The sequence below is a fragment of the Passer montanus genome, unplaced genomic scaffold, assembly GCF_014805655.1.
Source record: "Passer montanus isolate IOZ18808 unplaced genomic scaffold, ASM1480565v1 scaffold55, whole genome shotgun sequence".
Classification (NCBI taxonomy): Eukaryota; Metazoa; Chordata; class Aves; order Passeriformes; family Passeridae; genus Passer; species Passer montanus.
The window spans coordinates 3,082,760-3,105,167 of record NW_024370485.1 but is presented as its reverse complement, the minus strand read 5'-3'; the positions used below and the strand labels follow the sequence as shown (position 1 = coordinate 3,105,167).

Genomic DNA, 22,408 nt, shown 5'->3' with positions numbered 1-22,408 from the left:
CTCCAAACATATGACAGCACTCCTGTTTGATAGATTAAAACTTCTATCAGATCTGCAACTGCATGAACCAGTTCTTTCACTCTCAGGAATAGGCACCCCCCTTCCCCAGGCAACCCTGCTTCCCAGCCCAGCCTACCTGCACTAACTAAGATCTTGGAAATGTCCAGTGTGGTTGCTTCTACAGTGGGTTCATGCCCATTACCAATACTGCCCTTGCTCCCAAGATCAACTCTACTTAAAACAGCAAAGACTCATTCAATTCTGCGACCACAAGAGCATCCTTATTAACTACCCTATTCTCAACACTAAGTGGCCCCACCTCCTCCCTTCTCTCTAATTGTATTTTGAGAAACTGTCACCCATTTCCTTAGCAACACTTTTAAGGTTTAATTCAGCCTGATTTTTGGCAGTTCTTATTTCATCCCTACCGATTTTAAAGGTACAGCAATTTCTGCTGATAAATTCTTTTGTAAATTTGCTTCTTTTTTCACCTAACAGCCTTTATAAGGTTAGGCTAAAGTTTCTTCTTAAAGGATTTTCCCCTTTACATATACCATCACTAATTTGTATCCAAAGTGCCTCTGAAAAAGAAATTTAAAAAAACATCTCAACCAATCAAAAAAAAGCCCATCAACCCCAAACCACACCATTCAGGGCTGCACTGACTTCACTGAATATATTACTTTGTATCAAAGCTTATATCATGATCATCCCATCCAAAGGTGAGGAGATGGAGGCTCCTAAATAGCTTGTTTTCCTGTAAAAGTCATAGCACCAATAATCCACTCACTGTGTCAACAACAGGTGATGATGCTACAATGACAAAATCTTTTGATCTGATGAATATTAGCAGCATTTGTTCTCCAAGATGTATCTGAGAAATTAAAGTTTCTCATACTAATATTTACCTCTCTAATGGTATTGGGAATAGTATAATTTTCAAGCCTCAAGTTTCTATCTGAATCCAATCCTATGAGGGATTACAGCAGACTCACAGTACTTCCCCTGGGACCTCTTTTACCATTCTTCCCCACATCAATTTGACCAGAAACAAATCCCACATTATCAGTATTACTCTGCTTTCTTCTTTACAGTCTACTGCATACAATACAGCCTATCACCTTTTACATCTACCCTATCTGAACCACACATAATCTTGAAAGCATGTTAAAGCCATGATTACTATTCTTGCAGATTGATATTATCCCTATAATATCCAGTTTCATGTTCTGCACCAGTAGCTCTGGCTCCCCTATTTATTATTTGGAATGCCAGAAGTCTACAGAAAAAAAAAACAAAAAAGCCCCAAACAAACAAAAAAAAAAAAAACCAAAAAACCCCACACTCTGATGTTTGTTCATTTATTGATCACACAGCTCCCAGCTCTCTTAACTATCATCCATCTTGTTACTGCTGATCTTTATTATTATTATTCTTTTAATAACATTTAATTTAGTTTTTTCCAGCTCCTACCTACCCATCACTCTTTCTAGAGATACTGTTTTACATGCCACTGTAGCAGCATTTACTTAATTTTCCTCTTTCTGTGTACTAAGCAAAGCATGGAGATTACACAAGTTTTTCCCTGTGTCCTCAAAACTCAGTACTTTGCTTCACATGCACTGCTCTCTTTGATGTCTGGAGACAGAGGAATATTTTTGGGAAATGCCAGGACCACAGCCCTGGGCTTTGCTTTACCTGCTTTGTTCAGACTGTTTATAGCAAGCATGTTAAGTCACAATTACAAGTACAGCTATAAGAGCATAATATAGCTATAATCTCATGATGCTTGAAGTGCAGCCACAGAAGTTCCAGACACTTAACACTTTTTTTTTCTTTATTTTTTTGTAATTGCTGAAAACTGTGGTACTGTGGGGACACAGCAATACAGCATGGAATCTGAGATATTTCCATGATATATAGCCATTCCCCCACACTGATCTTTACTAAGGAATTAAACCAACAGTTTCATTTTTATGAACTACATTTATAAATCTTTTGCATAATTTTCTGGTCTCCAGACAAATTAATCCAAGCCTTATCTAGTTACTCCCACTAAAGGGCTCTTACCTCTGCTGAATCTAACTCTTCATCGCTAGAAGCCTGGCTGATGCTCTTCCTCTCACCCACCAAAAATGGCATCTTTAACAATTAGCCAATCACTACATCTGCTAAACTGGGTCATCAGGGATCTGATGAGCAGCTTACAATATGTCTCTGCTTTTAAAAGACTGATGTAAATGTAGGAAACATGCCAGCAAGCAAGGATGCATTTTCTGGCTGGGTATGCACTGATTTCCATAGCAGCTAAATAGATCAAGCAGCTCAGCCAGTTCATACTAGTGTTAGACAAACAGCACCAAGATTACATCAACAGAGCTGCAAGAGATTCCCATTTTGCACCAAAGCAGGTCCCATGCCCTGAGCACAAAGGTGGTTTTTGCTCACTCCAGATGAGAATTTATACTGGAAAGTCCCCATTCCTCTCCCTAGGGCTACATTTATTGCTTGTTTGCTGGAATGGATGTAATGTTTTTCAAAGAGATGCATGATTTTCCTTTTTCTTCACAGATTCAATATCACCAATGACGAGAAAATTTACTTACTGTCTAGGTGTTATTCTGACCCTGGAATCATAAGAGATTCAAGTGGGGAGGACATAAATGTAAGCAAAGCACGCACAGGAAAGCTCAATATTCCAAAACGGCATGCAGAAGCAAACACGACCACACATGGGTGACTGCAGAAACTGGATTTTTCTCATGTTTCAGAAACCTGCCAGTTTTACATAGATGTCCTGATCTCAAGACAAGAAGATTTGGTGGTGCATCAGCTATGCAGGTGAGTGAATAACTCAGCACCCAGCCAGTGCCTTCTCTGCAAGTGAAACACACTAAGTAAGCAAATGTCACAGATCAGGAACTAGATGCATTAAAGCAGATGAAATCAGCAGTTCTGGGGGATGTGGAGTAGCAGCAAACCAAAGTGTGTTGGATTAGCATAATAAGGACATCACAGGAAAGAATTTGAATGGGTTGGTAAAGCCATAGGAGCCATTTCTTGCCTGAAACCCTATCTGATTACTGAAGCCCCATGTTCATTAGGATTAATAGTCCAAAAACACATTAGCACAAATGAAATCACCAAAAATACACTTTGAATCCAAGAAAAGTCAAAGCCCCCTGGCAAAAAGCCCAAAGAACTAAAGAAAGGAGCAAAAATGTAAAGCAGCAAGGATTGCCCCATCATACCCACTGCTTCTGCCGAAGACATACTTCAGGGAGACAACAGAACTTCAGTCATTTCAGTCATTGCACATTCAGTTCTCATGGAGAAAATGCACAATTAAACAAAAAAAAAAAAAAAAAAAAAAAAAAAAAAAAAAAAAAAAAAAAAAAAAAAAAAAAAAAAAAACAAAAAAAAACAAAAAAAAAACAGAGAGAGAAAAATTCCAAAGATACTACTTAATAAAACTGGAGCTCTGAAATAGCTCCTGGTTATGTCTTTTCTACTCTAAGTCCCAGAGATCTCCCTTTTACATATTTTTCTGCCACACATTCTCCATTTTCAAGGCAATTCACTTAACAGTGGTAGAGTTTTTTTTGCATGTGCCACTACCACTCTAAACACTCTCCAACGAAGCTCCATAGTCCTGAAACTGATCTAAAGTGGCTTAAGAGCAGAAACGATGCACACCCTAAACTGTGGACATAAGATACCTGCATCCTGTTACTGCCCTTGGGTCTTCACTGCATCATCTACACATAGCTGTTAAATATTAATGGTTTGTCTAGACTGGAAAACTAGAACAGTTTTAAAAAACAATTACAAATACACAACATAAGAGGAGAACAGGTCAGAATTAGAAGTCATTACTTCTTAACTACCACTTATTTTCAAAGTCTCAACTAGCTCTGCTTTAGGGAAGGACATGGAAAAAGGAGGCGAAACAATAATACGAAATCAGTCTGCTGAAGGAGCATATTGCAAGACCTCTGTCTGCTGGGCAATTGGCACTTTTTGTTTTGTTCAGCTTTCTTACAGCCATCCAGTAGAATGGTAACATTAGCAAACTCCAGAAACCTATACACCAAAGGGGACTCATGAAACCACAAGACTGGATCTTCTTCAATCAGAAACCAAAGTCTTCCAATACCCAGCCCACACTGTCACTGCTGTCAAGAGAGACAGACAAACACTCTTGATCCTAAAGTTAAGACTTCTGTAGGCAGAGTCTTCCTTAAGCTGGAAGTACAGATCCTGCTCAGATAACTTCAGCTGCCAATAAAGGACTCACGTTAATTCAGGTGAAAGTTAGATTGCCCAAAGTCGATCTCTGAAATTACTACAAAGAAAAAATGTAAGGCAGTGATGAACACTCATCTGAAGTTTGAAAAATCCCCTGTCAAAAGACTGTGTTCCCAGAACTGAGGTTTTATTCATGACACTAGCAAGCTGGCTCTCATCAAGGCAGCTTTAACAGAACAATAACTCACAAGAATCTATTAGTGATTAAGTTGCAAAATAAACCTGCCAGTAGTCTTGATACACCAGCAGCATATAGAAGACATTATTTCAGCCTTCCTTTCTACCCCAATCCAGTGCTTTACGTGCATTACAGAACATGTTTCAATTATAAAATCATGAGAGAACACCAGAATACCTGAATATAACAGTCAGCAAGTCCAAAAGAAGCTTCTAAAACCAGATGGGCTCCATCGCCTTAGTTATTACCAAAGGCTCAGTATCAGCATAACAGGGGGAAAAGAAAGTATACACAGACTTCCCAGAAAAAAATTATCTGTGTCTTAGGTCTGGGCCTTCTTTCAAGGAGAATTCTAAATACTTGGCACTGCTTTAGGAAGCAAATAAGTATACTTCTGGGCTAAGACACTTGGTAATGAAGGTGATTGTATCACAGCTTTCTTCAGGGACCACTTATATATGCACTGATCTTGGTAACGCTACATGTCCATCAAAATGCTTTTTGCTCGTTACATGAGAAACAAAAAGGTGTCCAGATGCAGAATTTCAACATCAAAGAAGACAAGGAGTTTTCTCTTGGTAGTTTAGACATTACATGACAGCCACACTGCCTTTGTATATTCCTTTGGGGGCAGTGGACAAAGAGGAAGCAAAAAGAATAGAGTGGAGGCAGTTTGCCTTCACTTCAGAGGCTGTTCCAGAACCTCAGTCAGAGAAAAGCTTTGCCCATTCCATCTCTCACAGTCCCACTTGGTTTTTCCCTTAACAAGCGCAGCAGTTCAATTAGTTGATCCTTAAGGAGACAACAGGGAGATCCGAAAAAGAAAGATTTGACTCTTCTAGAAATAGAGCAGCTTAAGTCTGAGCATTTCTTCAGATCTATGCTAAGCCTACAAAAATTAAGGTTAATTCCTTAATTAAAGAACCACCTTCCTAAGAATAAATATTATTAAAAGTCACCAGATGGTAGTATCAGACATACTCTCACGAAGTATTTTTAATTGAATGAATCACAAACTAGGGCTGGACCACACTGACAATTCCCCTGCAGTGTAAGCACAGCTCTGCCATTACCTCAGACCCACCAGCAAGCGGCCACGTGGGGCTGCTGGAAATGCCACATGCATTCCCAATCTATCCCAGCAAACGGCTCATGGGATAAGCCACTTCCAACAAGGGTTTGAGCCAACACGTTCTACCCCGCCTTTGCCTGGGGTGAAGGGAGAACATGATCAACCACTGCAGAGCATTTCAGAACATGGCTGAGTGTCTTACTCATCTAGCTGAGCACTTGCTTCCTAGCAGAGACGGTTTTGGTATGGACTTTCCTCCCCACCTCGCCCCTCAGCTTATCAAATTGCTTCCACGTGACAAACTAAAATAGAATAAGGTACTTGTTCCAAGTTAACGAGTGGCCACACAATAAATTATGCTAGTATGAACTTAAATTTATCCCTACTTTAGAGAGCTATGGCTTCCCAGCTACACAAACAAAAGCAGAATTTGGGGGAAAGGTTTTCTGGGACAGCATTCTGCTGTTCCAACACAGGAGAAAAGCACTCCCTGCCCAGCTTGGTGCAGTAAGAATAGCAGAGCAGCTGCCTACACCACATAACTGTGTAAGCAAGAGACAAAATACATCAAAAATACCAAACAAAATTCTTAATTGAATTAAAGTAAGAGAGAAATAAACAGGCAGCACTGTCTATGTGTGATAGCTGAGTTTGAGACAGTATTACTGGCAGGAACTGAGGAATCAGAGAACATCAGGCAGGCAGGACCTTTAGCTGCCACAACAGCAGGTCACCAAATAAGTCTCAGGAAGTCATCTGGAAACAGTTCCAGCAGAGCAATATACAAAATATGACACTTTCAGCATAAATCTGCAAAGATAATTTCATGATAGAATTACATCTGTCCATTAATTTCTGCAGGGCTCAGTTCAAAATCTTGCCCACCTGCTCAGCTTTAGATGATGAATCCTGTTTTTTTCCCCATTCACATTAAAAAAAAATTTAAAATCCCAAAGTCAGGCAACTCAAAAGAGATTCAAGAGCAAAATACCAGAAGTGCTGCAGTTAAGAGTTTGGTGCATTTGCTGAGTGCACAGAAGGGATCCAGAAATAGCATGCAAAGCTGAGGTCTGGCAAAAATGATGCAGTTTACCCTGAAAGAGGAGAGTCAAGACAGGCTAAATGAATGGTGACAGCAGCAAGTCATGCTTTAATGTAGGGGGTGGACCCCAGGGACTACTCATCTGGAGGCAGAGGTGCTAGTTATTGCTGTGTCCCTTCTCCAGTGCTTTCAGTGGAGAAGTATAAGGCTGTGGTGGAGAACAGAAAGAGGCATGTTAAGACTGTGCCAGCTCAGAGGCAAGAAGTAGTCTTCACATCACTTTCTGCCTCAGACTAAGACAAAAATAGTAAAAGGCAGCAAACAGCTACATTTTGACTGGGATTTTTGAAACCTATCTAGTTTTGAGAAAGCGAGAGAGAGAAAAATTCTGGAAATCTTTTTATTCTCACACAGAGTCTCAAGACATGGGCACAGAGGTCTGCCACGGGCACGTAAGATAACTGCCACCCACACTTCTCCCCAAGAGCCAGAAGAACAGAATAAAGGCCAACATGGCTCAGTCCAAAGCCTTTTCCTGCAGGCTAGTTTCAGCTCCCAGTAAGTTCTAAAACAAGCCACAGCAGCTGAAATCCCTGGACAACAACCGCTGAGGGCTTACTCTGGTTCCACTATCTGTACGATCAAGATACCTGCTCTTCCATCAGCTTTTTGTGACCTCTACCAAAAAAAAATAAAAAAAGAAAATATCACTCATGTTCATTCACCCTAATCTGCCCACACTATCTGCATTCTCTGTCCCAAAACCACAATGCCATCCAGATGGCTTCCTGGCTCCCATGAAAACCCCTATCTCTGCCTTCTCTCACTATCAAGAAATCTTCACCAAAGATCTGGTTCATGTTCTCTGCACAACTCTCCAGTTACTCTGCTGTGGGACTACTCTCACTTTGTGGTTAACAGGACTACTAAGGCAAAAATTAACTGCAACCCCTCTGCATTATCTGCTGGGATATCAGCAGCACTCAACCTTCAGCCTCTGCAGCTTTACAGGTCTCTTAGCATGAATTTAAAAGAACCACTTATCTCAGGCTAAAGATTCATGTGTAGGCCACAGTTAAAGTAGGGCAATACTTAAGCTGCATCTCAAGCTCACATTGTAATGAAGCAAAAGCAGCAGCTTCAAGCTCTGAAGGGGCACAGCAGGCACACTCCTGCAACTGCTCTGAACTAGACAGCTTCTGAGAAACTTGTGCGAATCTTAAAAATCTAATACAGCTCGACAGTGTGCACCCTGTTTTAGCAGGCAGATCCAGCTGCAGCATCATCTTTCACATACATTACCAGGTTCTCAGTACAGTGCTGAGAATGAGATCCTATTCTGCAGCATAGGAATGCAGTAGATGTGCAAACACTGTAGGAAACAAATTTCAGAATGGCATATTGCCAACGCCTCTGGGCAAATAGAAGAAAAACCATCACTGCCACCCAAATGCCCCAAGATTGTCAGCAACAGAACAGGAAAATGTGTAACTGCCATCAAGACAAAAACAAAGAAAATGACAATCACTTTTTTAAAGGAAAAACACCCATGTTTTCTTCACAATCTCTTCCTGGCTTACCCTCTTTGTAATTATGGGACAGAGGTAATAACAGCCACTGAAAGTCCAGCTGTCACATTTTGGTAATTCAGTGAATGCCCACACAGATCTAATTACCCCAGCCAGTCTACATGCCTGAGACCTCATGTGGCCATGGCCATTCCTTAGCCTTTCCGTGACAGAAGTTTGGAGAGTGGAAGCAACAGCAGTGCTAGGATGATCAGATGCTTTTTAGAGTGACCAAGGTTAAAGTATATGGACAAGAAGAAGGGAAACAGCTGCTCTAGACAGAATGCTTTAAAACCTAGAAAAATAATTAAACTAACTAATGAGCCATAGTTAGCAAAGGAACCACAGGTCAAGGCAGATACAATTCCTCAGCGCGGGTAGAGGTGAAGAAGGGGAGAAACCCTCCCATGTTGGGACAGAGAGGAATCAAGTTTGCAGCTCCACAACAGAGCTGTGGCAAGGAGAGGAAAAAAGGATGTATCAAGACAAGAAGTGATTTATTCTTAAGTTTCAGGGCTGGAATAAGTAGCAGATGATGAACAAAAGGGAACATCTGTGGTGGATCCAGACAGGAGACAGAAGTGGGATGGCAATGCCACAGGGTTTGTTTTGTTATTGGTTTTGTTTGTTTTAAAAGGAAGTTAATAGAAAAACACCAGCAGCTTAAAATGCTCCAAGCATACAGCCTGCCACTCCTCCTAGGTTATAACAAAAATTCCTGTCTTGTAATGAGAAGGGCTTCTTGGGATCCAGCAGCCCTGCGACTCTTCACCCCCAGCTGGGGGGCCGAGGGGGTTCCCGTATCAGCGGCTCAGCAGCACGGAGCTCCCCACGCTGGCACCGGCGGCCTGCCCAATTCAGACCTGTAATCTCCCTCGACTTTGATTTAATGCAGCAATTACTGGTAATGTGGTTTGAAGGAGATAAATGCCCAGTACAGGGCTGGCTGGCACTGACGCTCATTTTGCTCATGATGCAAGAACAGTTTTAATTAAAATCCCCTTTATGATAAAGGAGCTGCTTGACTGGATGTTTCTGTGCAGCCCTGATACGGAGCCTTCTCCAAAGCGGATTAGAAATCAAAGTTTCCCTCTTCTCGCTACTGGCAACACACAAAAATAGGGAACACTGTCACCATGTCACCCCTCTACAATTTCCTTAACCCTAGAAGTGCTGGGAAAATGCCCACGTTTCCTTAAAAGCAATTGTTACTTTCTTGTCGTGGCTCTGAGTGTTTTTCAAAAACTAAGCACAAGGGCTGCTTCAACTGGAAGAAACACATCCATAGAGCTCATCCTCTGTGATCCAAACCTGGTTTCCCCTCTATATGGCTTAAAAGGAAATCACCTTGGCTACTTCTATACCAGACCCACACCCTACAGCCTGCATTCTGGCAAGGAGAGATATCAGCCCCATAGTACTCTGGCAAGGTGGTGGAAAATCAGAATTTGGCTGAAAGGCTGGAAAAGTAGAAGCTTCTGCTGGGTAAGGCAGAGCAGCATGGACAGGGGAGAGAAAAGGAGCAACACTGCAAGATAAAGGCATAAAATTTGGCAGAGCAGTCAAGATCCCAGCACAGACATGTTCCAGAAATGATCTGTCAGCTCTTGATCGAGTTACAGCAAATGTAGGTGCAATTTTGGGTTGGTTTTCTTCTTTACACTATAGGAAATAACAGAGATGAATACACTAAGCACTGCTAGTTTCTATTGCAAGTGCCAGGAGCAGATTGTCACAGTGAGAAATTGGCCTTGTGCATTACACAGAAAAGGCAGCACTGGGTTTGGAGGCCTGCAGACAGTGCAATGTGAAGATAAAGAGCCTCAAGTCTGAATGCACATTATTCTTCTCCTCAAGCCACCCGAACACATATAAACATAAAAAGGTTGATTTAAGCAGCTGAATTTCTCAGTGACCTTCAGAAGGGTTCTGTGGGCCATGGGACTACCCAGGACCTGACACAGGTTCCAGTCTTCTCAGAGCATGTGCCCCATCATCTGAGCAGTGCTCCATATTCCCTGACATTGTCTTCTCTTCCAATGATGGGATTCTGCTCCAAAAACCCTTTTTCTTTAACATAAGAAAGCAATTTCAAAGTGGCTGTCATGTTCCATGATACTCTGCTTCAGACAGCACAGTATCAAACAACAGATGAAAAAAAAAAGAAAACTCCTGACAGAACCAGGAGGGATTCAACACAACAGCATAACCAGCTGACTTCACAGGAGACAAGCAGCAGACACCACACCACCAAATACACTGCTGTGAATGATGAAACCAGCCTTCAGGAGAACCTTGCTCCTCAACAGGATGAGCAAAGGGTAAAAACACCAGGTCAGAGACAGCAACGCGAAGATTTACTGTGGTTTTGCTGGTACACAAGGGAAAAAAAATGAAACCAAAAAAGGCCTGGTATAATTAACAAGATTAAAGGGGGATTTAGGATCAGGACAGAAAAGCAATGGGCCAGATTGATCCTTACAGGATTAAAGCTGGAATCCTACTAAGAGTCCAGTGGTTGAGAGATCAACGCAGTGTAATGGGATTAAATCAACATCAGCTTTTGTTTTTACACAACTGAACCTCCAGCGCCTGTATTTTTACTGCTTCAGATAAGCAGCAGAAAAGTTGACTGATACCCACAAACAACCAGGGCACAGGCAGTCAAGCACTTTTCCTTTGGCTCTCTCAGGCAGAAGAGCAATAGGCAATGCCACTTTCAGAAACAAAGAACAAAAAAAAATTTGGTTTATTACAAATTGTCCAAAAAGCCAAGAAAGCTGAGGATTTACCAAAGTCTGTGCTCTGGCCAGCCCCACACTAACTGGTATCAAGTGTGATGGGATCACCCCAGGCCTGATGGATGGGGAAGGCAGGAGGACAGTCCCAGCTGCAATCAGACATGCTGCCAACGGGCAATTGGATTTTGATATTGTCTCTTGCCGGCGAGGAACAAAGGACGCAGTATACTCTGCAGAACATATCAGCAAACACATTTAAGACAAATTGTCGCATGTCCCCATTGCACAACAATATCCAAGAATTACAAAAGTGAGAAAAGCCTCTTTCAGCATGTATCATTTGCATTGCAGCTGGTGCAACACATGCAGGCCAGCTGCACTTCTGTTCCCCTGCCCCGAAATTTCCAAAGCTTGTCGGTAATTTGAGTTGGTAGCAAGGGGGAGGGGAAGAGGGAAACAGGACAAGGCCAGATATTCTTTCTAGATATGTAAGCTATTTTTAAAGTTTTTCATTCTTGTAGGAGAGAAAGCCACGCATGTTTAAATGAGAGGGTATCCATCACCACCACATTTGGTTGAAAAGGGAAGGGGTGTTTATTGCACACCTGTTTGCAACAGCTTAACAGCTGCATTGAAGACGACATTCCTCATGCAAGGAAAAAGCATTAAAGGATCTCATATTTCTACAGCACTTCTCAGTCCAAAAGGTGTTTAAGAACAGCAGTTACACACACACTGTACACACTCCACCCAAATTTCTTCTGCAGAAGAAAATTTTCCCCAACACTAAAATATAAAAATGCCAAAACCACCCATTTCTTAAAAGATGTCACAATCAGTTGCCTCACCTACACTGAATGGTCTTCTCCTTTTCAGCTGCTTGGTCCAAAAAAAGTAATCGCCATTCACTGCTCCTCCTTACTCAAGCAGCAGCCAAAATCCCAGTGTAATAAATCAGGAGGAGGGGGAGGGAAAATAGCTGGAACGACTGCTGGATCCAACAGGCCTCAGAGTAAATCTGCTCTGCAGTGCTGCTGAGATGGTCCCCAGGGAGATGTGCACCCCACTTATGCTGCACCTTCCTGAGAGAGGTTTTATCTCTACTCACAAGGGTGCTCCATCCAAAAGGTATGTAATGGATGCAAGGAGACATCACCATCATGACTGAGGGTGGAATGAAAAAGAAGACCATTACAACAAAAATGAAAAGTGAAAAAATAGGAACAGGCAGTTCACACTGCACATTTTCTATCTTCTAGCCACGTATACATATTTGAATTCCAGAATTTTTCTGCATTTAAACTTTGTTTCAACACTAGATGATTTATAAATTATTAAAAAAAAAATGTACAGAGGAATGTTCTAGTATCATTCTATGCCAGCTCCTTAAATATCATGAATAATAATCCCTAAGAATATCTTAAAAAATTGTCATCTGGTCAAAATATTTTCTCTTCATTATTGTCTTATGTCCAAGATTCAATCAGAGCATTGTGTGGGGGACAGCATCTTTCATTTGAGGCAGGAGAAAAACTAACTGCCTTCGGGATTCAGCTTCAGACCCAAGAACCATCTGGTAAAAAATCAGCCAGCGCATTGTGCAGGCAGTATATTAGTCATGAGACACAGGACTCTGAGAACAATGAAACCTAAATTTAAGGGACAGACGAAGGAAACTTAATTACTTGTTTAAGCTTCTTCACAGCTTTGAGGAATCTTTAACATTTTTAGCAAAAGAATTTAGCACTGGAGGGCACAAAGCACATCCTCAATGGATTTCTTAATTTTCTGCAAGCCTGTTTTCACTTCCAGTGTGGAACTATCCACACTGCTCCACCAGCAGAGCTTGCCTCTCCAGTGCACGGCTGCAGGGTGAATCACATTACCTTGGGTATGGGGTACCATCCACAGCTGTGGTACTGCAGATACAGACTGCAGTTCCTTCTCCAAACTGACAACTCCATACAGAAAATGTTTCTTCTGACCCCTCTACATCACTCAAGCTCCTGCTGTATCCAGTAGCTCTTGCTGAACTATGAAGAGATCTTTTCCAGCTAATTGCATAAGCTGTCCAGCCATACTTTTGGTTAAGCATGCACACATACACAGTTGCTACCCTAGTGACTGCTTAGAGCTGTGGCAAAAAAGCCACCCCAATTCAGGTCCATTCAGAGACCTTTCCTACAACACTGTCATTACCTTGGGGGTTAGGACTGCTCTGATAGATTGGAAAGCTGGGTGCAGAGAAACCTAATGAGGTTCAGCAAGGGCAAGTGCAGGGTCTTGCATGTGGGGAGGAACAATCCCAAGTGCCAATACAGGGCCTACTAGAGACCAGTTCTGCAGGGGAAGACCTGGGACTCTTGGTAGATGACAACCTGACCACGAATCAGCAGTGTGCCCTTGCGGCCAGGAGGGCCAGTGGTATCCTGAGGTACCATCCTGTGGCCAGCATGTCAAGGGAGCTGGCCCTCCCCCTCCTACCTGAGTGAGGCCACATCTGGAGTGCTGTACCCAGTTGTGGGCTCCACATTTCAAGAAAGACAAGGAGATACCACAGAGGGCTCAGTAGACACCACAAAGATGATGCGGAGTCTGGACCATCTTGTATGAGGAGAGACTTCAGGAGCTGTGCCTGTTTAGTCTGGAGAAGGGACAAGTGAGAGAGGATCTCCTTAACAAATTTAAATATCTCAAACATGGGTGCCAAGAGGTTGTTCCCAGACTCTTTCTGGTGGTGCCCAGCGACAGGATGAGGAGCAATGGCCATAAACTAAAACACAGAAAGTTCCACCTCAGGATGAACAAGAACTTCTTTACACTGAGAGTGGCAGAACATTAGAACAGGCTGCCCAGGGCGGTTAAGGAGTCTTCCGAGGAGCAATGGCCATAAACTAAAACACAGAAAGTTCCACCTCCCATTGAGAGTGGGAGAACATTAGAACAGGCTGCCCGGGGCGGTTATGGAGTCTTCCTCTCTGGAGACATTCAAAATCATCTGGACATGTTCCTATGTCACCTACTTTAAGTGATTCTGCATTACCAGAGAGACTGGACTAGATGATCTCCAGAGGTCCTTTCCAAGCCTAAGAATTCTGTGATTCTGTGAAAACAGTAAAGTTCCGTCACTAATGGAATTAAGATTAGCAAATAAGCACCATGGGAAGTGCAGGAAACACAGATGTTCAGCCTCCAATTGCTATTATCTGCACGCTTCCTCAAGCTTTCAGCTGGTAATCACAAAGGCTGAGGTGTATTCTCTCCTTACTCTCTTCCAGTTTATTCTCTTCCTTCCAAGATAAACAGGCTGTTTTGTGAAAAACTAACTTAAACAGGACCCAGCCCCTGTCAGTCTTCCAAGACTTGGACAGGCTTACAGCAAACAGAGTCCCCTGTGTTCACCACTGTTTGGACAGGTGGGAATACAGCAGTCAGGCAGAAGAGCCACTGGAGAAATACACCAACTAAGCAAGGCTACATCCCCCTACTTCTTTTGTGCAGACTCATCAGAGAAGGGAATTCCTGAACATGATGGCAATGTGCTGTACATCTGATTTACACAAAACTGGATAAAATCGCTATAGCCTACAGAACAACACATCCTGATCCTGAGTCTTTGTCTTCTGAAACCGGTACCTTAATTTGAAATGGCTTCTCTTTTTGAACTGCGCTGGGCTTTCTTGTCTCAGTAGTGACCTTGGCATCTTCCATGATTACAGGCTTGCAGGAACACAGAATTGGAAAAGATCACCCAGATTATCAACTCTAGTCCTCTAATAACACAGGCAGTCACATTATATAATTTCTTTCATACACTCTTCTTTCTCTGTTTCCTAAATCTCCAAAGCCTGTATAAACCCCTAGATGCAAACAGATGCAAGTTGCTTTGTCACACAAAGCCCCAGAGGAACGCAATGCAGACATCCCCAACCCAGCTGTGCACAGAGCAGCTCGAGTGTGGAAGCAGTATAACCATGTTCATGAGGTGCTGCACCAAAGCTAATAAACCTTATCGAGCAGCAGAACTCATTATCTCAGCTGCAGTGCTGGACAAACATAACTATATTACTTCTGGATTCAAGCTGCTACGTATGCATGCCACAGCATGGCACCACGCGGACTTGCAGGCTGGGGAATAGCTTACAGGCTACCGCATGAGCTCCATTTTATGATTTTCCAGGGCTTTTCTGCTCCAGAGCAAGACTCCAAAAATCAGTGTTTGTATTAACACAAAACATCTTTTAACGCACTCACAGTAGTTCACCCAGACCTGACCTCTAACATTCATTCAGGGAAACCTTTCTACATCCTCACAGCCTCAGTCTCCCAGAGGCAACTCCATGTCCCCCTCTCTCAGCAGCACACACACCACGCGCACACCTTTCACACGCAGCACCTGCGCTCTCCCTCCTGTCAGAGCTTTGGGTGATGGCTGACGCTCATTAGCCATGCCTACCAAACAGGTTCCAGCCAAAGACCTAGAGGCACAGCTAGACTTCCCCAGCAAGAGCTGCCTCAGGCTCCGTACCAGAAGAAAGCAGAGAGGCAGTCTTCCCTGGACAGGCACTTGTTTTGCTGCTATCAAACACACGCCATTATGTCCATACTTTTCAATGGCAGTAGCTACCTCTCATGAAAAAAGACCAAACAAATAATAGAAAGACCTGGCGTGAGGAAGAGCTCGTTGCTAAGACCCAAGTTTGGCAGCAGAGTTGGGTTTCCAATCCCTTGGTGGTAAAGCTGATGAGCTCGGAGCCTAGGGGGAAAAATTATTCCAGTGAATGCAAAGAGAGACTTTTAAGTGACAAAAAGGCAAGTAAAAGACAGGTCAGGAAGAAAACCAACAAAAAAATTCAAAATGAGCTTGGCAAGCTTACTAGCACTATTCTTGCTGTATGGTAATTAGTGGGTCTAGGTAGGATCTTCACTTTCACAGGGCTCCAGAGAAAGAAATCATTTTTCACTGCAATAGGCAGCCAGCCCTCTGACAAACACTCAGCATGTACACTGTACACGGCTGCGAGAAATGAGGAAATTATCCATACCCACTATAAACAGAGCAATGAATCCAGTGCTTTCCTACCAGAAGCCTAGCAACAGCATGGACCTCCTTTACCTTGGTCTCTCCTGCCTTTGATAGTTTTAGCTGTCTTTGAGCACAGGAGAAGGATGATTGATAAATTGCTTCATAGGACTGCTGCCCCTTCCTTTCAACCTTTCTTGTAACAACAGACCTCCAACAAGGCAACATTCATACATGCAACTCTCAGAACACATCACGCTCTTTAGAAAATACTTGGAATGAAATGACTCTAGATTATATCTCATGACTCACAGTACACAAAGATTCATCTGCTCATAAATGAAAAAAACTCAGTCTTTCTTATCCAGTAAAGGGTTTAATGCTTTTCCCACCTTCAAACCACTCTGCTCCTGGCTGTCACCAGCACAGCACCTGCCGCCATGTTGTCACTCCTGATCACCCTCAGCACAAAGACCCTCTTGCCTTCACAGCCCAAATTACCCATGTCCCATTTAGAGAACTGATGACTAGGAGCTCTCTTCAGCAATTCAAGAGCCCAGACAGCTGCACACAAATGGGGATGAGTGTGAGAAGAGACAAAACTAGACTTAGATGGTCCCCCACAAACAAAACACTTGCCTGCAAAAACAGAACTCCTATATGCACCTCCTATACATAAAGCAAATACCCACTTTGAGTTGCAACACTGACAATACACTCCAACGGTCTGCATCATCAGAGAGACTATTACACCATCTCTGTCTCAGAAAGACTTTATACAACTGCATCCTACACAATGAAAGTGTTAAGATAAATAGTCTCTCTTGATATTTAATGGCACAGATAGTCTGCTGCCTTCACTTCGCTCACAATGCCAAGCATTAGGTCATCACAACAGATATTTTAAGTTTCCTACTCTCCAGCTCTCCACAGCCCACAATCTCCTGCAGTCTACAAGGCTCTCAAATATTTAAGAGTATCCTGCAACAAGTTTCACCCGAGGGAATACAGTTCAGCAAGCAGGAATGTCAGACTGAACCAAGGCTACACCAGCATTTAATTCCAGAGACAGCATTATAATCAGGGACTGTGATGTTGCAGGTAGCCTGTATGTCTGGGTGCAGTATCCACGCCACACCACAGCTGCATAGGAAGGTGCATTCTCCTTTTTATTTTACTGATTGTCAAACTTGACAGCACTGAATATTGCACAATCTCTTCAAAGAAGATAATTCTGTAACATGTACCCCTGGGGGATGGGGGGCTGGGGGAGAAACATTGTGGTTGCTGTGGGAATCTTAATTCTGGATTTCAGGACTTGCATATTTAAAAACTCAAATTTAACATTGCATTAATGTAGCTTCATGCATTGAATTAAGGAATGACTCAGTACAAATCTCCATGCATCTACTGAAGTCCTGACATTCCAAGGACAAGAGGCACAAAATAGAAAAAAAGATAGCACAGGCAACAAAAAGAGAATGAGAGGCAGAGGGGAACCTGTGAGCAGGGAAGCAAGAAACTGGCACAGCCGATGCACAACAAACCCCATACCAAACCAGATCTGTCAGTTGAGGCTCCTTGTTCTTACTGCTAAAGGTTATGCAGCTTGCCAGGATAAAAAGAGCTTAAAGCAGAAACATAAATGGGCACAGAGGAAAAGGTCCCTGAAAGGTCCAAGGAGGAGATTCCCCAGAAGTAATAGTGTAACTTGTACTGAGAAGGGAAAGATCATATCTAGATAGCAAAAATTCACTAATTTTTTTAATTATCATGGCAGAGTGCCCAGATGATGACTTTAAAACCCCTTCAGCTATTCAAGCATTTAATACTTATTTTCTCTACTTCTCTGAAGTTTAACTGCAATGCAAACACAGCAGAAGTGCTGCTTGAAGTTCAGGGTGCAGGCAGAAGCAGCAGCCAATGGGGTTCATCCACTGGCAAGCATCCCAAAATCTCAACCCTCTTTTAAGAATCTAGGTCAGTGCTTCATGTTTTGGGCCAAAGCTGGTCTTTAGGCAGGCTAACAACTATATTTAATACTAGAGTGCTCACACACCCCTCAGCACAGGTGGTGAGACAGCAGGGCAGCTCTCCTCTGCTCCCACACTCATCCTCCCCATTTCAGCAGAGTAAGGAACATCTCCATTGTTCATTCCTTATCTAAAATCAGCAGCAGCATTGGCTGAATTACTTCTCCTCTCACCCCACCCACCAAACCAAGCACAAATCTTAGCTGAGCCATGGGTCCTGCCCAGTCTTTCTCCCTAAAAAGCAGGGGTCCCACACACCAGGCTGTGGCAAGGGGCTGAGTTCAGAAGGTGGACGTGCCTGCCAGCAGGGCCTGCTGGATGAAACCAGGCAAGTGTGCATACCCCTGTGAAGAATCAGGTTACCCTGCAACAAAGATAGTGTGTGTATGTGCAAAGGAGGGAAGTCAAATCCTTCTGCCTGGGTTCCAAGGCTTGCTTTGTTGCTAAAATAAACCAGTGTTTGTTCCTGGGAGTGATGGGGAGCTGGACTCAAAGCAGCCAGAGGCAGAGAGAACCCTCTCGTTCTGAGTTACAAACAAGGGTTTAAAAAAAAAAAAAATCAAACCAAAAACTTGGAACCCAACTATTCTTTACCTCACATATCTGGGTAAGGAAACCCAAGGGCAAACTACTGATTTCAAGGGTGCCCGGGAACAGACAAAACTATACGTTGATGACTGAGCAGTCTAAAAGCTGACTGCTCCAGTGGAAATTCCAGTCCTTGCTCAAAGGCTGAAAATATATATGCCTTTGTATAAGCTATTACTTTGCTTGCTGGATATAACACTTTACACATGTTTTTTCCTGACATTTTCCATACTCCACCAGAAACTTGAGTAACTGTGCCACTTCTGGAAAAACAAGCTTGCATCCAGCTTTTCTCAAAAGAGCTTCTCCCCCCATCCTCTAAGTCCCAAACTGCAAAACTATCTAACCCCTTCCTGCTCCTCTCCTAGCCTTCAGAGACTTACAGATCCCTTTCAGCAGCACTCCTTCACTACCTGGGATGTCTCTCAGTAACACCAAAAATCCCATAAAGCAGAGGCACATGGGAATAGCTTTATGCATTAAAAAAATTATATATACACACACAGGTCTCTCAGTTGGCAGACAGTGAGCAGCATTATACCAAAAATTTTGTCTCCAAGGCACCTGCCCAAAACTGTTCTCTCCAGAGGCACTTATAACCACAGGAAAAGCCTGCTTGATACCCAGTTATAGTACTTGCTCAAAATATTACTTTTTAAAAGGGAAAACTAGCCCACAGTGAGTAGAGGCTGCACAGAGCTATGCCCAAGAGTGAAGGCCGCTCACGTTAGTGCAGAGTCCTTCAGCTTTCCATTCCTTATATGTGCAAAGTGTGCAAGCCCTCACACACGTTTCCTACTCACCCAGAGGTACATCATGTTAGCCTGGGTCCTTCAAACCCAGCAGTGAGATGATCCGGCAACACAAGAGGCACTTCAGTAAGACTGTCGAGACCGAGGTTGGTAGAGGGTGTTTTTGGTTTTTTTTTTCTTAAAGAAAAAAAAATCCGAACGGCTCAGTTTGAGGCTTAGAAAGCGTCTCGCCTCCTCCACCCCCCTCCTCCAGCTCTGGCTGCTCTGCGCTCTTCTCTCGCACTTAATCTCTCCCTGGGAGTTCCCAGCCCCGTGTGTCTGTACTGGCGTGCACAGCACACACTCTGCATTCGCCTCCAGGGAATTTCTCTCTGTCATTCTGCTTCTAAAAACACAATCTCGGCCTCACAAGATTCTTGCAATAGGCAGGGATGGGTGGGGTTAGTAATAAATGCAGCCCAGCTCCCAGTGCTGGAGAGCGCTTACTTTAGAAAAGGGAATGAAGCCGTGAATGAAGCAGAGAAAAACCTTGTCCTCCAAGGTCACTGGGGGTGAGGACCCATTCCCCCCCATCCACTAATTGCTCCTCCAGGAATCATCCGTAGATGCAGGAGCCACAGAGGGTGCCATAGGCAGGTTCTGCACATCTTCATCTACCCCTTAGTCAACACCCCAAATTCGGTCACAATTCAGTAGCTGTATTTAATCATTAACCACTGACAGGCATCAAGGAGCGTAACTACAGGGATCCTGGAGCTAAGGAGAAAATCCATGTGTGCCAGCCCTGGAGCTCCCTCAGGAAGAACAACCACTGTCGGCGTGAGCTGGGGAAAAGAAGCGACACAGATAAAGGGGTTAATTTGCTTTCGCAGGTGGCTCCACATGAGTATTTTACAGACTTGCATACTGCTAGAGGGAAGGCAGCAGCTGGCTCCGGTTCCTCAGAGTGTATCGGGTTCCCACTTGCCTGGAGGCAGCTTCCCCCCAAGTCTGACTGGGGCAAGTGTCCTCACAGCCTTGCGCTCCCAGCCTGCTCCAATTTCAGGACTGCAAAGCTCTGCCGGTGGGGCGGCAGCCCCAGGAAAGGCGCGCTGAGCGAAAGACACTCGTCCCAGTTCCCTCGACAAGCACCAGCAAGCCCTTCCCAGCACGAACAAATCCTCGTCCCATCCCCCGTGCACGATGCCACAGGATGAGTGTCACCTCGCATCTCATTAATCAGTTAAATCGCTCTTCCAAACTAGGAAAACGGGTTTCTCGCCCCCTTCCCTTCCCGCCTCAAAATGAAGAATTGACTTCCCTTGCCGGGCTCCAAATGCTAAGTTAAATATGGCCTCATCTCAAATGGGAAGAGGGGAAAAAAAAAATAGTGTTTTTATTGAGGTACTGGTCTCCTTGGAAATGAGTTTTGAAGAATTATTTTTATCTCAGCTAAAGATATAGAAATGGTGCTATTCCACATATCACCTCCGCTTCCGCTACTTACAGATTACTTAAATGCAATCCAGGGGGCTTGGAGCAAAGCACACGTCGGGCTCCAAACAAGGCCCTGTCGACATGGGGTGACAAATGGATGGGCCTCCTGTCACAGCCAGCCCAGACACCTGCAGTCCCCAGGCTCCCCTCGCCTTCAGCAAGCCACAGACACACCCCAGGGCAGGCTTGTCCCAGGAACAGACCGGAGCATGTGGTATGCCAATGGGCTTGAAGGAAATAAATGCAAGACTGTCACTGTAGTCCCACATAGAAACCTGGAGAAAAGGCTTATTCCCATTACCAGGATACAGCAGCCATAGGGATCTACTGGTTAAAGACAAGCAAGATGACACTAGACTTTCCAGCCCAGAAAACCCAAGCTCAGGAAAAGGAGCAAGAGCTCCTCCAGAAAGCTGGGATTGCACAGGGTTGTTCCACTATGACACTGCTCCAGTCTGCCATCTGCTCTCACTTTTCTGCACAATGGGTCAGGTTGAGAGGGTGAAAAGCAATGTTCCTAAAAATCACTTACTGCACTAAAGCCTATGCCCCACAGTCTCCAAAGAGTGAAACATGTGATCCACAAACCTGTTCTCAAAGGCTCTGAGGAGCGAAACAGCAGCAATGCTGACATTTGCATCACGATTAGACACTTCTGTTAACATCCCTGAAGCAGGGTCACACCAGCAGCAGCAACTAGTTCAGCCAGCCTGCAGATTGAAGCAGACATTTCTGCACCAGATAACCTTGAAAATGCTGTCAAGGTTTTCTTCTGATCCAGAGCCACAACTCAAAAATGATCCTGTGGTCATTTAAATGAAAGCTGAGATCCCTTGTGTGCAGGGGAAAAAGTGAGAGGACACATGGACCAGGTAAGCAAACCCAAATAAATCCTAGTTCATATGTATTCCTATAAAAGACTTGAAAAGGATGAATCTTAAAACTAAGCTGAAGATTAAAAATGTCCCTAATTAAAAACATAGGAAAAGAAGAAAAAAAAAAAAAAGGAACATAAATTCTTCCTCTTCTTCCCCAAGCTCTCATCCTTCAGGCCACCTTCAGGGAAAGAAAATAAAAACTTTCAGAATAAGCCTATTTGTTAATTTCAATAACTGAGGCTTGTTATAGATCATCCCAGCAATTCCACATTGTGCAGGTCATATTCAACCTCCAAATCAAAACAAGACCCATGAACCCTCCTTGAATCATCTAAATACTACCTCAAAATTTATTTGCCACTGTTGCTACAAGGCCACCACCTCTCCATGGAAGGCACACAGAAAGATTACTGAGAACAGCAGACTTCTGCTGATGTAATACCTTTGTCCTGGAGCAGGAGCCCTATTTGATGAACTGCAAGAGCAGGTTTCTCAACACCCAATATTCTCAGGCAGTGAGAGAAGCACCCAGCAGGTCAGGAAATGAGGCTGTGGGAGGACTTGGGAGGCACCACCACCCTGCTTCACGAGAGCTGCTGCTGCTGCCCAGAGGTGCAAACCAACACAAAGAACATGAAGCACATGCCCACGAATATCCACAGCTGCAGAACTGGTAGCAGTGCCATTTTAGCCTTAGATTAAAACAAAGAAAAAGGTTTGGCTTGGCCGATACAATTTGGGGGGGGAGG

At 43.6% G+C, this 22,408-nt stretch overlaps 1 protein-coding gene across 20 annotated transcripts in view; it reads right to left on the bottom strand.

Moving 5' to 3' along the window:
* RBFOX2 (RNA binding fox-1 homolog 2) overlaps nt 1-22,408 on the bottom strand; it is a 171,746-nt gene that overhangs the window by 94,796 nt on the left and 54,542 nt on the right. Inside the window, exon 1 of one of the 20 annotated variants that reach the window (XM_039725395.1) lies at nt 19,357-19,567. The exons of the other annotated variants lie outside the window; for them this stretch is intronic. Coding sequence (XP_039581329.1) covers nt 19,357-19,371 — 15 coding nt within the window. The 5' untranslated portion in view covers nt 19,372-19,567. Of the gene's footprint in view, nt 1-19,356; nt 19,568-22,408 lie in introns of those variants that run through there. 20 annotated transcript variants of the gene reach the window in all.